The sequence below is a fragment of the Paroedura picta genome, chromosome 8, assembly GCF_049243985.1.
Source record: "Paroedura picta isolate Pp20150507F chromosome 8, Ppicta_v3.0, whole genome shotgun sequence".
NCBI lineage: Eukaryota > Metazoa > Chordata > Lepidosauria > Squamata > Gekkonidae > Paroedura > Paroedura picta.
In genome coordinates, this window is record NC_135376.1 from 102390964 (window position 1) to 102406202 (window position 15239).

Below are 15239 nucleotides of genomic sequence, written 5' to 3' on the forward strand. Positions count from 1 at the left end.
GCTGCCTCGCTGGCTTTTCTGTCACCAGGGCCTCAGGTTGCCTAGCAACCGTGAAGAAGGCTTCCTTCCACCTGCTTGGCCCTTTGATCTTGCAAGCCAATTTCCTGTCTGCTCAGACATCTGGGCCATAGCCAGAGTGGGGGCCCTGCAGGAGAGGTGCCAGCAGAGTGAACTCAGGTAGCTCAAAAAGTGAGTCAAGTCACAATTCACAAAAGAAGGCAAATACCATATTTACTCAAAAGGACAATAACCCTAAATGTAAGAATGTTTGCTATATGGGAAAAGGTTGCTTTTGTTTTGTACAGGGTATAACTGTAACTTCTTTGCAAACTGAAGAAGACGGGGTTGTCTTCTTCTTTTGATAGCATACCTGGGGGGAAGGCCAGCATGCCATCCACTTGCAACAGACTCCTAGCAGCCCCAGCAAGAGGCCTCTGCAGAGCCTTCCTTCGTGGTCTCCTATCGAAGGACCAGCCAGGACTGACCCTGCTTAGCCTCTCAGACTGAGGTGCATCCTAGTGCCTTCCCCCCTTCACTTGAATAAATACTCCAAAATAGCCAAGCAAAATGAAGGCAATCGGCTACCCGTTCATGGAGGAAATCCTAACAGGATAGACCTTGAGCATGTCAGCAGCAGGCTGACCGCCATCTACACAGCATTGTGCCAACACTTCATCACCAGCCAAGCCTGGCTTCAGGACACCCTCCCGGTACCCAAATCCCTGCAAACCCCCAGCTTCTCCAAAGGCACCGTAACATACAGCCACGAAAAGGCACCGGGGCCAGGCACGCATGGTGGACACCATCGACTCCCCTCTGCCTGCTTATGAGGCTCAATTGAAATCAGTGTTTCATCGGGTGGGTCTGAAGAACAGGACCAAGTCTGAGTCCGGAGGCACCTTCAAGGACAGCCAAGGTTAATTCTGAAGCGGTGTGCGTCCATATGAAAGCTTACCCCCAGGATTAAGCTTGCTTGGTCTTAAAGGGGGGAAGCTTTGTTCCTGCTGGGTCAGGACCCTGCAGAATCAGGAGGCCCCACTCGTCTTGATCACGCAGCACAGTCTACAGGCTGCACAGAGGAACCCCCCCCCCCCCAATATATACTCGAGGCTTCACCAGTGGTACAAAAGTTATGTTTTTGCTCAGTAGTGGATCCGACATATAGGGCAGGCAGATACCTCCCTCCCGCCCCAGATTTACAAGTCCATCTTGCCCCCCACCCCACCCCCCCTGCAGAGGGCTACCTCGAATCCCTTTGAAGATGTGGAAGCAGCAGCCCGGAAGGGAGCTCTCCTCCTTGGCCCCCTCCACCGCCTTCCTCTCGTCCAGGTAAGGCAGGGGACCACTGGGTTTCTCGGGGTTCTCGTAGGGGTTTTCCAGGATGGATTTCGGGTTGTAAATGGTCCGGATCTTCAGCGAGGAAGAAGGTGAGCCGTTGTAAACCGGATTGTCCCAGGCTTTCTTCCCCAGCGTCTCCAGCTCATGCTCCTCGGGAGCCTGGAAAAGGCTCTCGGCTCGGTTGTTCAGGCAAGAAGAGCTCATGGCTGCAGGATCCCAGCGGAAGTTTCTTTTCCGTCTCAGAGTTTTGTTCAGAGGCAAACCTGAATGGGGAGAGGCAGGCAGGCAGGACAGCCACAGGGGTGGGTGTGTGCGTGTGTGTGTGTCTGTGCAGTTGCCTCTTTTATATCCGTCTGCTGGGTGACAGGTACAGGGAGGCTGGGCAGGCCATTGTTGGGGGCAGCTGGGAGGTCTGTCCGCCGAGGCTGGCAGGGAGGAGGAGGAGGAGGTTCCCTGACCCCTTTTGCAGGCAGCACTCAGGAAAGGCCGCCTGGGGGAGAGAGCTGCTTGGGAGGCCTGGCTTCTGGCGGGGAGGGGGGAAGGGGCAAGATGTTCATTGGACACGTTGGGCGGCAGGCGGGCACGCAGTGGCACCGGGCCCATGCCCAAACACTCAGGGCTGGTTCTAAATACAGCAGCACCAAAGGGAGCGCTTGAGATCCGTCAGTCTTGTCCTGGACGTGTTTTTGGAAACCAGCGTTCAACCTCGGGGCCCTTAAAATCTTGTTGGTTCAGGGCGACAAAAAGATGAAAGAGTGGCCTTGGCCCATGCAGCCAGGCCCAGAGATGAAAGGCCGCCCGCTGCCTTCTGCAGGATCCCTTGGAACAACACAAAAGGATTCTCCGGCACGGCCCACACTGTGTTCAGCACACGAGCCTGGCAGGGAGTTCTGGGGAGCCCCCAACTGTGCCCACCGTTTTGGGGGGATCTGAATAAAAGTGAGGACGTGGTTTAGGAGCTTTTGCTCTGGTTTACTTGAGCAGCTAACTTTTCCTAAAGATGCAATGAAGGCTTGATTACAGCACATGGCACAAAGAGTTTATTGTTATTGTTGTTGTTATTATTATTATTATATTTAAATGTATTGCCCATGTCTCCCCAAGGGCTCGAGGTGGGTTACAGTTGACTAAAACCCCCATAAAACCCCATTAAAAGAGGCATAAAGATCCCCTAATTACAATACAAAAGAGCCAGTTTGGTGTAGTGGTTAGGAGTGCGGACTTCTAATTGGCATGCCAGGTTCAATTCTGCACTCCCCCCACATGCAGCCAGCTGGGTGACCTTGGGCTCTCCACAGCACTGATAAAGCTGTTCTGACCGAGCAGGAATCTCAGGGCTCTCTCAGCCTCACCCACCTCACAGGGTGTCTGTTGTGGGGAGAGGAACGGGAAGGTGACTGTAAGCCGCTTTGAGCCTCCTTCGGGTAGGGAAAAGCGGCATATAAGAACCAACTCTTCTTCAGTAATATCAGAGCTCTCTCAGCCTCACCCACCCCACAGGGTGTCTGTTGTGGGGAGAGGAAGGGAAGGCGACTGTAAGCCGCTTTGAGCCTCCTTCGGGTAGGGAAAAGAGGCATATAAGAACCAACTCTTCTTCTTCTTCTTCTTCTTCTTCAAAAGCCTGAAAAAAAGGAAAGCCGTAAAAGATGCTGTGGCAGAAAATACAGAGGATCACTGGCCAGTATCGACCAGGGAACTGAGTGTTTGGCCTGGCTGCTTGCCAATGAATCAAACATGGCCGCTCTCCTAGGTGGTCCGTGCTGAAGGGCTCCCCCCCTCCTACCAGCTCTCCTGCTTGAACATGTGGTGGTGGTGGTGGGGGGGGGGGTCTGTCTTCACCTTCCTGAGCTTCAGCATGAAAAAGTTTGACTGCAGCTGTCAAAACCCTGTGGGATTTGCCATGTTTAATGTGACCCTTTTTGGTTTGATTCCTTTCCTCTACGGCGGGTATCGTGTGGCCATGTTTGTTGTATTGTTCCACCCCCTTTTGTTTAGAGCAGCAGTTCTCAACCCAGGGGTCACGACACCTCTAGGGGGTCATTTGGCCTTTCCCGGGGGGTCGCGGCGGTGGCATGGCGCTGGTTTTCTCCATGCCGCCACAGAGCTCACTGAGGTGGCGCAGAGGAGGCCCGCACCATGCCGCTGCCACCCTGGCCACCACCACTCCACGACCCCTACAAGAGGAGTGCTGGCGGCATGTGTGCATGCTTGCCATCGCATGTGCACACACACGCACTCAGATGTGTGCGCGCATGCTGAGCTGCCCTGCTGTAGGTGTTGCGGAGTGGCAGCGGTTGAGAACTGCTGTATAGAGTAAGCTGGCAGCCATCCAGCCCTTGGACTCTCACAGGTAACTCACCTGTCCTGGTCAGTTGCCTGCTCCTGCCAGCCCCCCCCCTTCTCACCCCTCTGGTAGTTCTCCTTATCTCAGACAGCCTGGCACCCGGGCCGCTCCTACTACCCCCTGAAGCTCTCCCCCCACCCCCCGGGAATGACCAGCCCCCACCCTTGGCCTGAGAGGGCGCCACCCTGCTGACCACCTGCAGCTCAGGGCAGAGCTATGCCTTGCGGGGAGTGGGGGTTGGCACTCCGAATGCTACATGCAGCCCGAAAGGAGGGTCCTTCCTCAGTTCGAGCAAGGAGTGTGTTTGCTGCTTCCTCTGTGCTACCCAAGAAAGAAGTCCGGTTTCATGATCACTGGTCTTGTTGGTGTGGGGGGGGGGGGGCGAGGGGGAGGCAATCCTCACAGCAGGACTGGTTGGGGAGATGGAAGGCCCTTGCTGGACAGGCCCCTTAGGAAGGATACTTTGCAATTCTCCTTCCAGCCCTCCCGTGCTTCTGGAGGGACGGGGGGGGGGGCAGCCTTGGAATTTGCTTTCATGTGTTGGGCCGAAATCACCTGTCTGTTTTAAATAATTTCCAAATGCAAGCAAAAACCCGAATCAGTTGCCTTCCGTAGGAGTCAGCAGAGAGCTTGCTTTGCCAACATGATGGGTGGTCTGACAACCAGGGGTGCCAATTCCAGCTCAGAAAATTCCTGGAGATTTGGAGGGGGGGTTTTAGGAAGGGGAGGACACCCAGTTAGGTACAATAGCAAAGAGTCTACCTTCCCATGAAGCCGCTTCTTCCAGGCAACTGAGCTCTGCTCTCTGGCAATCAAGTGCAGTTCCAGGAGAACTCCAGGCCCCACCTGGAGATTGGCATCCGTCTGTAATAACTTGTAGATGACTGCTGCCATGCAGTCTCTTGCCCACTGCCTCGGAAATGTCGGGCGTTCCAGCCCACAGAGGGCAGATTTACAACATGGAGCAACTGCAGAAAGAGCTTGGTCTGCGATGCCAGAAAACAGCTGCCAAACTCCAGGTGACGGCTGGAGAACTCTCAGAATTATAACTGTTCTTCAGACGACGGAGAAATGCCCTAGAGAAATGGACAGCTTTGGAGGGTGGACTCCTCAGCATTATAACTCCGGCTCTCCATCTGCAGGTGCAGTTTGGGTGGGAGGGGCCTCTGGTGGCTCTGGTCGGTGGAGTTGGTTCCTTGGCCTCAGCTGAAGGCTTGGTGGAAGAGCTCCATTCTGCAGGCCTTGCTGAATGGTTTTAGTTCCCAATCTCCTCTGGGAGCTCATTCCACCAGGTGGGGGCCAGGACAGAGATAGCCCTGGCCTTGGCTGAGGCCGGACAAGCTTCCCTGGGGCCAGGGAGTGTTGGTGTTTGCAGAGCACAATGCTCCCTGGGGCGTAGGAAGAGAGGCAGTTCCTCAAGTACTCAGAGCCCCAACTGTGTTTGGCCTTGAAGGTGATGACCAGAACCTTCCGCCTGATCTGGAATTCAACTGGTAACCAGTGCAGCTGTTGGGGCACAGGCTGGATGTGGGCCTCCAAGGTGTTCCCATGGGAACCCTGGCCACTGCATTCTGCATCGGTTTTCGTTTCCAGATCAGGGATAAGGGTAGGACCACATAGAGGGAGTTGTAGAAATCCAGCCTAGAGGCGACTGTGGCCTGGATCACTTGAGTTGGCAACCGCATTCAACCCCCTAATCTCCAGGAATTCCTTTGCCTGGATTTAGCAATCCTAAAACCCCAATCCGTTTTGACGCTGTTTGGCATGCTGATACCTCATCCATGCGGCCCGTGAGCCCAGAGCAGTGGCCTGCATCTTGGGCACTTCCACAGAATGATGGACCCAAGTGTCTTCGCGTGGTTGGTTGGTGTGTGTGTGTGTGTGTGTGGGGGGGAGCTGTTTGAAGATGGTTCTCAGATCCCCTCTCAGTCGTCTCCTCTCCAGGCTAAACAGACCAAGCTCCCCCAACCTTTCTTCATATGTCTGGGTCTCCAAACCCCTCACCATCTTTGTTGCCCTCCTCTGGACACGCTCCAGTTTTTTCTTAGGTTAGGTGGAGCGTAACTGGTAAGGGTCAAGGGGTGAGTATGACAAGGAGGACATTCACATACAGAAGCCGACGTGTAATGCAAGGTGGTAGGGTGCGTGTGGGGCTGTGGAGTGATCTGAGGTCGGAAATGCTCATTTGAGCCAGTTTGGTGTAGTGGTTAGGAGTGCGGACTTCTAATCTGGCATGCCAGGTTCAATACTGCACTCCCCCACAGGCAGCCAGCTGGGTGACCTTGGGCTTGCCACGGCACTGATAAAATTGTTCTGACCAAGCAGTGCTGTCAGAGCTCTCTCAGCCTCACCCACCCCACAGGGTGTCTGTTGTGGGGAGAAGATAGGGAAGGGGATTGTATGCCCCCTTGAGACTCCTTCAGGTAGAGGAAAGTGGCATAAAAGAACCAACTCTTCTTCGTCTTCTTTGAATGTTGTTGGGGAAAATAGCATCATGAAGAAGGGAATAGTTGCAGAGTTGACCTTTGACCCGGCTATGGTGTCGCATCCCTGCTGACCAGCCTCTTCCTCAAGCTCCACCCTCCCTGGCCACTACCCCCAAATTTTCAGGAATCTCCCAGGCTGGAGATGGCAACTACTCAACTGCTTTGCTCCCCCCCCCCTTGCTGGTCATGTCTGATTTGCCCAGAAATCCTGGCAGAGCTGGGTCACATCTCCATTCTCCTGCCTCTCCCTTCCCCCCTCCCCTCCTGCAGGTGTTTGTGTGCTTTGTTAAAGGGCTGGCATGCCCATGTCTGAAAATACTGGCATTGATTTATTGGGCAAGGTACAAAAAAGCTCTGATGGGCCATTAGCTTGTGAGGCTCGGGGCTTGTGAGAGAAACCCAGCCCATGCCGGGAATCCTTCCAAACTCCATCCGAGGCACGTTGAGAGCTGAGTCAAAGAGGTGGCTGAAATAGCTCCCGCCCCCCCCCCCCGCCCCCCGCTTCAGGGACAGGCAGGAGAGTTCCTTCATTTCGTGGGGGGCACCCCACATCGGCAGCCGCTTCCTCCGTTCTGTGTGGGTTTGTCCTCCACAGGTTATCCCCTCCCAGGCTGCCCAGAGTTCTCCCCGCAGGGTCAGGTTTTTGACCGGCTGTACCAGGCAGTCCCCTCAAACTGGGCTGCTTAAAAAAGGAACCCTTCCCCATCCCTCGTCACTCAAAGCAGCTTCTCTGCAGGGGTGACGTATTGTAGGATGGGGTCTGTGGTAAACCTCCACCACATTCCTCACAGGCCTGTGGACCCTCTGCGCTCCACTGCTGCTTCCCCTTCGTTTTTAACAGAGGGCAACTTGGGCAAAGCTGGCGTGGAAATTGCAATAGAAATGTGTGAATCCTAAGAAACTCTGCAAGGGGTGTCAGGGTCGGGGCAGCAGCCCTCCCAGGCCATTCCGCCCTTTGGCAGGATCGAGGGGCAGCCCCTGCCTGGTTGGAGACTCCATAGACATCCTGGCAGCCTTTGGGGAAGTCACACTTAGGCAGCTACATTCAGGACCGGAAACTACAAAAGATTCTGGACCAAAACATGAATCTGGGAGAGAATTTTATCAACAATGAGAGGACAATACAAATGTTACATGGGGATGCATTCAATCTGCAAGCATCATTGTTTCCTTTTTAAAAAGCAAATATAACATTGTAAAATAAGCCTTCGTTTTTATATATGTATGTATGTATTTTTAAAAGGGGACGGAATGTCTAACATTAGCTGGGTAGAATATTTTAGATGGGAGAAGAATTTTTAATGCAAACGGATCAAGTGCTAGGGGGTAGAATCATTTCCCTCTTTTTCTTTGACAAAAGGTGATAGTATATGATTTAAACGTATGACAACATATAGGCATTTTTAATACAGATTTTAAAAATTAAGCCACTACAATGAAAAATAATTTGGCTTCATTTTGGCAATAGGAAGATTTACTGAAAGGCAACTTTCAGTGTGGTCATTGTGTAGTGCAGGGGTAGTCAAACTGCGGCCCTCCAGATGTCCATAGACTACAATAGGCTGGCTAGGCTGGAATAGGCTGCCTCGGGAGGTGGTGAGTTCCCCCTCACTGGCAGTCTTCAAGCAAAGGTTGGATACACACTTTTCTTGGATGCTTTAGGATGCTCTGGGGGCTGATCCTGCGTTGAGCAGGGGGTTGGACTAGATGGCCTGTATGGCCCCTTCCAACTCTATGATTCTATGATTCTATAATATGCCGATTTATTAGCTGCAATACCAAAAATAGCCTTTGGATGTCAGGCTTTTATTATAAATGAAATTTGTAGATATCTATGTTTTTAAACAATAAGTGCAATCTTTTTGTTTATATTACCCCACTTTTAAAAAGATTAGAAATGTCCCAGAGGTATACATTTACTTCTTGAAAGTCAAGCCAATTTGAGACTACCCCTGGACTAAAGCAAGGAAAGGAAAGAAGGAAAGGTGGTCACTTCATTCTTTTCAAGGCGCAAGACTGAGGTCATTAAATTACTTCCCATTTTCTCATCTCCAGGCTGATAGATGTTGCAGAAGTTTGAGGCTTACAAATAAGGTTGTCAACTCTGAGTCAGAAATTCCTGGAGATTTTGGGAACAGAGCCTGGAGTGGGGAGGGAGTTCTGCAGGGTTGTGATGCCAGGCAGCCCACCCCTCTGCACCTGCCATGTTTTTCAGGGGAATTGACTGACAGAGAGCTGATTCTGGGAAGGCTCAAAGGGGTGGCAGGTGACAGTGGAGGAGCGACTGGGATGTGAGTGTCCTGCCTAGTGCAGGGGGTTGGACTGGATGACCCAGGAGGTCCCTTCCAACTCTATTATTCCATGATTCTATGATAAGAATTCAAAGATTGGTAACTGATTTCTATTTCTTTTGATTCATCTTTGCTTAACCAAGATATATACAAAAAGGTTAAACTATTTCAGTATCAGGCTAGGATTGAAAGACCAGTGATGAAATATAGTATTCACGGCTATAATATACATTTATTCTAAAACACCCTTCTGGGTCTCAACGGGTGAAGTTTTCTTTAGAAGAAAAAAACGAGCTAAATGGTCATCTTAGATTTTTCTCAAGAGGAGGCTAAAGTTAAATGAAGGACAGAGCTAGCGAAAAGGTTTACATGTCAGGGGTTTTCTGATCATAGAACCGATGTTCTGATAAATTTATATGTTTTGCAGATGGAACTCTGTACAAATGATGAATATATTAAAAATATATAAACTTCTATTGAAATATGGAACAGTTTCTATGATAAAATTGATTCAAAATTTGGGGTACAAGATATTTTCTTTAAGTTCAAATTTAAAAGAAAACGTATAAAATTTTGTAGAGATGGTATATGATGCCAGAGAAAATTAATAGGATATTTCAAAACAGATTTTTGTTGGGTTTGATCAATAACTGGAAAATAATCATGGCCCTCTATTTAGAGATATGACAATGGCAACAAGAATTCTATAATCACAACTAGTACTTGCTACCGGTCAGTCTTAGACGAGATCAGCCCTGCCTGCTCCTTAGAAGGCCAGATCCTGAAGATGAAACTCAAATACTTTGGCCATCTCATGAGAAGGAAGGACTCCCTGGAGAAGAGCCTAATGCTGGGAGCGATCGAGGGAAAAGAAGAAGGGGACGACAGAGAATGAGGTGGCTGGATGGAGTCACTGAAGCAGTCGGTGCAAACTTAAATGGACTCCGGGGGATGGTAGAGGACAGGAAGGCCTGGAGGATCATTGTCCATGGGGTCGCGATGGGTCGGACAATACTTTGCACCTAACAACAACAACAACAACAACAACAACACAGGCCCTTAGCCATCCTCAGATACTCGCTGGGTATCTTCTGGCACAACACTGGGCACCATATTGAAATCAGTTGAGAGCAGTTCTGGAGGATTTTCCCAGCATCTTCCCATTCCTGGGCAGAAACCCCCACATTCAGTTACTGTGCTTAGTGGTTATGTATTGATTTTTGCATTTGCCTCCATGCTGCTTTTCTGCCATAAATAGAATCCAAGTTCTATTTATTATGAGAAGAGGAGGTTAGAAACAGGGATTTACTGAAAGGCAACTTTCAGTGTGGTCATTGTGTAGTGCAGCGGTAGTCAAACTGTGGCCCTCCAAGATGTCCATGGACTACAATTCCCAGCAATGCTGGCAGGGGCTCATGGGAATTGTAGTCCATGGACATCTGGAGGGCCGCAGTTTGACTACCTCTGGTGTAGTGTATAAACATACAAATTCCTGAATATGCGCATCCTCACAATGGGATGACATCTTTCATTAATTGGATACCTAAAAATGTGATTTATGGAGCTGTATGCTTGAGCAAAAGATTGTGAGACCCTTAAAAGTCCGGAGCACTTTTCTAGGATAAATTGTCAAATAAGAGATACTCCGTTGACAGGTCACTGGATCAGTGCTGGACAAACACTAGAGGAACTTTCAGTTTTTGTCATAGAAATAATCACACAGAGACCATATCAAAGAATGGGCATGAATCAAAAACCTTTTCAAAGGGAAGCATCTATGAACACCAAAGCAACAGATGGACTTAACACAACCTGCAGTTTGTCCTGCTTTTTAAAATGGATGTACATACAGTCGTGACTGGACACCCTGACAAATGCTGAAGGTTCTGAAGACTCCTATTGGTGGAATCCACCCCCCTCAGGGCCAATGGCTGCTCTTGTTCAGGATTCCACACCCCCCCCTCCAGGCCTGCTGTGAAGGAGCCTCTAACAGCCCCTGACTGAGGGGAGGGAGGCGTTTCCGAGAGCAACACAGGGGGGCCTGGGGCATGGCTGTGCCTTCCTTTGGAGGGGGGAGCTGCTTGGGGGGCTGTGAGAACAGGCTAGTTCACCTCTAGGTCCCCCAATCCAAACACAACATGACGCTATAGAATAATAGAATCAAAGAATCATAGAATCATAGAGTTGGAAGGGGCCACACAGGCCATCTAGTCCAACCCCCTGCTCAACGCAGGATCAGCCCTAAGCATCCTAAAGCATCCAAGAAAAGTGTGTATCCAACCTTTGCTTGAAGACTGCCAGTGAGGGGGAGCTCACCACCTCCTTAGGAAGCCTATTCCACTGCTGAACTAACTCAACCAGCTAGCTCAACTAACTCAACCAACTATCTCAACCAGCTAGCTCACATCTAATTTCCCCAACAGAAACACACCACAGCACTAACTCAAACAGCTGTCAAATCTCTCCCGGAAGGATCTCTGATAACATCTCCAGTCTCTTCCTGTCCGTCACACCAAGGTAACACTGGGCCAAATGGTCAGATCTACGTATCTTTTCTATTGCCTAGTCGGGTCACTTCAAAGATGTCTTACTGCAGGGGCAGTCAACCTGTGGTCCTCCAGATGTTCATGGACTCCAATTCCCATGAGCCCCTGCCAGCATTTGGAGGACCACAGGTTGACTACCCCTGCCTTACTGGGTATGAAAATGGAATGGGTTGCTTAGACTGACAATCCTAATTTCCATCGGGAGGGATTCCTGCTAGAAAACTACAATTAACCTTGAACCTTGCCTGTCTCCCAGCTGTGTGTGTGTGGGGGGGGGGATGGGATGGGATTAGACAAGGGGTGTTTCCACACAAGGACCAATGTTGCCAATTGGTTTCACAAAGCGGAAATGCTATTTTAAACAGTGGAATCTGCTTTTTTAGTGGAATCCAGTAGCGTTTCATTCGTTTCCCACAGGTTTCTGGTCTTGAAAAAATCACTAGACAGGAAGCGATTTTTCCTGTGCTTTGTCCTGTCCCTGGCCGTCAATCAAACGAACAGCCAATGGGCGGTTGTTATCATGCTCCAGGAAAGCCCCTTTCCCTTTAAGAAAAGTAAAAACACACACACACACACGTTGCAACAAATATGTGTTAATTTGTTGCAACGGAGAGACCCATCTAGCCGGCAGCCATGCTCCCCCGAGCCATCGTTGCCACGCTCCCCCGAGTGAAAAGAAAAATCCCCCCCCCCGCACGGGCGCGATTTTCAGCCGAAAATAAAAGGAACTTGTGTTGTGCTTGGGGACTTAGGGGACCTTTAAAGCACTTCTGTGGAGGGACTGTAGCCAGAGAAGCCTCGCTGGGTGAATGAAGGCTCGCCGGTTCGTTGCTTTCTGCTCGCTCCGAGAAAAAAAAATGGCGATCGCTTCGCCGGAAGTTCAGAGGAGAGAGCCAGGGGGAGGGACTTTGGTGGAACCGCAACAATGGGAACACACAGATCTTTTTTGCTAGTGTTGCAGATTGTTTGCAAGAGTGTAGTGCTTTTTGGAGGGTGAATCCACTTTTTCCGATTTCCCTTTAAGCGCTACAACGAATCGCTTTTTGCGGGACTGTTTCAGGAGTGTGGCAGATTGTGTGCGACGTCTTGCGGAACTGCAAATTAGTAGCGTTTACAATTTGCAAGCTTTCTGTTACATTGAAGTCATGCGGAATGGCCCAAGGTCTTCCTTTGCTTTCTGTCACACAGTGTCTTTGTATTGATTCTCGGATTTTATTTAACTCTGGAATTATTGTAAGTAAATCCTTTCCTGGTTATTGGCTCTCTGAAATCGGTGAAACCCACAGAGGTTTGAGAGGGACCCCCCTCCCCGAAGTCTTTCCTCACAGGGGCTAATCTTTATAGTCTGGAGATGAGCAGTAATTCCAGGAGATCTCCAGGCCCCACCTGGAGGTTGGCTGTCCTTGGTCTGAACATATTGTGGAAGTGGAGCCTCAAAAGTGTGTAGTGCCCCCATAGCCACCCAACCAGCACCCCCTGACCTGTTTCAGGTCAAGAAAACATCCCAGAAAGGAGGTAAGGTGTAAGTTCATGTTCTGTAATTCCACACTACCTAGGTGTGCATAAACCTGACTAGGGGAAAGACTGCTGTGCACAGAGAAACCTCAGGGTTGCCAGCTTCCAGGTGAGACACTAAACCTACAACAAACCATGAGTTAGCGCCCGTTGCATTACAGAACACAACTGGAATCATAGAATTGGAAGGGACCTCCTGGGTCATGATGGTTTTCCTTTGGAACGAATAGTATCCAAGGCTGTCCAGAATCCATTAAAAGCCTCCCCCCCCCTATAAAACACCACTTAAAACCCATATAGACCCATATAGGCTGAAACAAACATGCCTGGGGGAGATATAGGTTCAAAGAAGGTAGCACAGCTGATAGTATAACCTCCGCAGCAATCCTCTGCAGACCAGGCCAGGCCAGGGGCGGGAGCTGAGCAGGGCAGCTTTTTCCAGGACCTCACAGTGAGACTGGCAGAGGTGAGATTATGTGAACTGGATGCAGCTCGTTTTTCTTTGCTGGTTTCCTGTGTCAGTGGCAGAGGGAAGGACAGAAATCATCCATCCCTGTTTAAAGGTGGCAACACTGGCAGAAAGCAGAGCCAGAACACAGGCGGACAACCCCCAAATATGTTCACCATGGAATTCAGCGCAACTCGGGCCAGAGTCCACTGTGCCTCATGGAAGTGGCCAAAGCACCCGCTCAGGAGCCTTTTAACCTAGTCCGCTTCCTCTTGGCTCCTGGGGGAAGCAGCTCCATGCACTTTGCCTATCCGCACCATCTCCCCACCCTCCCCGGTGCCAGGCTGCTTTGGGGACACTGGGAGCCTGTCTAAACGGCCTGCCAGAGCTGGGCACGGTGCAGTGGGCAAGTGCTTTCGTCCCACTGGCAGAATTGGGTTTAGATGAGGCCCTTCGTGCCTGCAGATAAAGAGAGATCTAACTGGCTGGAATAAATTAAATCTATCATGGATCACAAGGATTGCAACAATTAAGATGAATGTAATAACTCGGTTGATTTATTAAATTTCAAACAATGCCAATAGAGCTTCATGAGAATATTTTATTAATTTGGTAAAGGCATATTAATACATTTATATGGAATAATAAAAGACCTCAAATTGCTTTTAAAGTACTGCAAAATGAAAGAGGAGGTCTAGGAATCCCTAATATCAAACTCTATTATTATGCAGCAGTCTTAACGTGCATTACGGACTGGATAAAAAATCTGGAAAAAAAATTGGTCAAATTTGAACAGGGAAGCTCAGTGATGTGGCTTCATAAATTATTGTGGCCATGCAAAAAGAGCCATGTGCAAAAAACTGAACAACAGCCAATTTGGAGGAATAGTTGTATTAAGGGTTGGACAAAAAATTGAGACAAAATAAGTCCCAGCCCTTCTCCACTGAAAATAATCATCCAAAGAAGATCCAATGATCGACTCATGGAATTTCTTTGTATTCAAGATCTAACTGATGAGCAGAGGAAAATAAGAAGTTGGCAACAACTGTAACAGGAGGGAAAAACAATCAATTTGTTTGTCTATATGCAAGGGACATCGATGTTGAAAGAAGAACTAAAAGACTCTAAGCAAAGGCTAGGAGAACAAATGGATTTCAAAAAGACAAGAAAAACCACACCTTTTGGGAAGAATTTTGTAAACCTACTCATCTATGAAACTGAGACAGAACAAGTGAAAAATTGGATGATAAAGTGGATGCAGAATTTTGGGGAACCAATTCCAATGGAAGATTAGGAACAGTTGTGGTGTAAATCAGTGAAAGTAACGAAGTGTCAGGCTTTACAGGAAAACTGGTACAAAATGTTTTACAGATGGTATCTGACTCCTGAAGTTTTATGTAAAATGTCTAACCACATAGATGGTAAATGTTGGAAATGTAAGGAAACTGTGGGATCTTTTTTCACATGTGGTGGAATTGTAAATTGGTAAAGAAAAACTGGATAAAAGTACATGCTAAATTACAAACCATGTTGAAATGTATATTGGCATGTGAACCAAAAGACATGTCATTGTGTCTTTCCAACAGGTGTCCCTAATGACACTGCGGAATTCTTTTTCCAGGCAGCAGCAGCAGCAGCAGCAGCAGCAAGATTTATCATTGCTGCTGGATAGAAGCACCAACAGGCCCATCACACTTGATGTGAAAAGATCAGGCAACTGGCAGCGATGGCTAAACTAACAGCTATTGTAGGCGACAGACCAGCTGAAGAATCCCGAAGACATTGGGACGAATTTTTAATGTGTTTGTAAATGTTAATAAAATAAATAAAGAAATAACTTTCTATCTTGCCTATTTCTATTCTGTAAATAAGAAAATCGAATTAAACTTTACCAAAAAAAAGGATACAGGATGATCTTGGCAGGCTGGAAAACTGGGCTAAAATGAATTTCAATAGTGATCAATGTGAAGTTCTGCATTGAGGGAGGAAAAATCACATGCATCACTGTAGGGTGGGGGAGACCTGCCTTGGAAGAAGTATGTGAGAAAAGGATCTGGGGTCTTAGTAGACCAGACACTGAACAAGAGTCAGCAGTGGGACTCAGTGGCTAAAAATGGGGAAAAGAAGTCTAGTGTCCAGATCGTGCAAGGTGATGGTATCGCTTTACTCTGCTCTGGTTAGATCTCAACTGGAGTCCTGTGTTTAGTTATGGGCACTACAACTGAAGAAGGATGTGGACAAACTGGAGTGAGTCCAGAGGAGCAGCGGTCC

The 15239-nt window shown here is 49.0% G+C and overlaps 1 protein-coding gene and 1 long non-coding RNA gene across 5 annotated transcripts in view; one reads left to right on the forward strand and one right to left on the reverse strand.

Moving 5' to 3' along the window:
* The window catches only part of PKD2L1 (polycystin 2 like 1, transient receptor potential cation channel), a 41166-nt gene extending 35680 nt beyond the window's left edge, over positions 1-5486 (reverse strand). For 3 of the 4 annotated variants that reach the window (XM_077351095.1, XM_077351094.1, XM_077351093.1), the window contains exon 1: positions 1245-1761. In XM_077351095.1, the coding sequence (XP_077207210.1) occupies positions 1245-1542 (298 nt within the window). In that variant the 5' untranslated portion in view covers positions 1543-1761. Of the gene's footprint in view, positions 1-1244; positions 1762-5456 lie in introns of those variants that run through there. The other variant, XM_077351097.1, reaches the window with a different exon arrangement.
* LOC143844075 (uncharacterized) lies at positions 101-14747 on the forward strand. The gene is made up of 3 exons (XR_013233801.1): positions 101-189; positions 10883-10976; positions 14590-14747. It is a non-coding gene; the product is annotated as an uncharacterized LOC143844075 (long non-coding RNA).
* Positions 14748-15239: the final 492 nt, after the last annotated feature.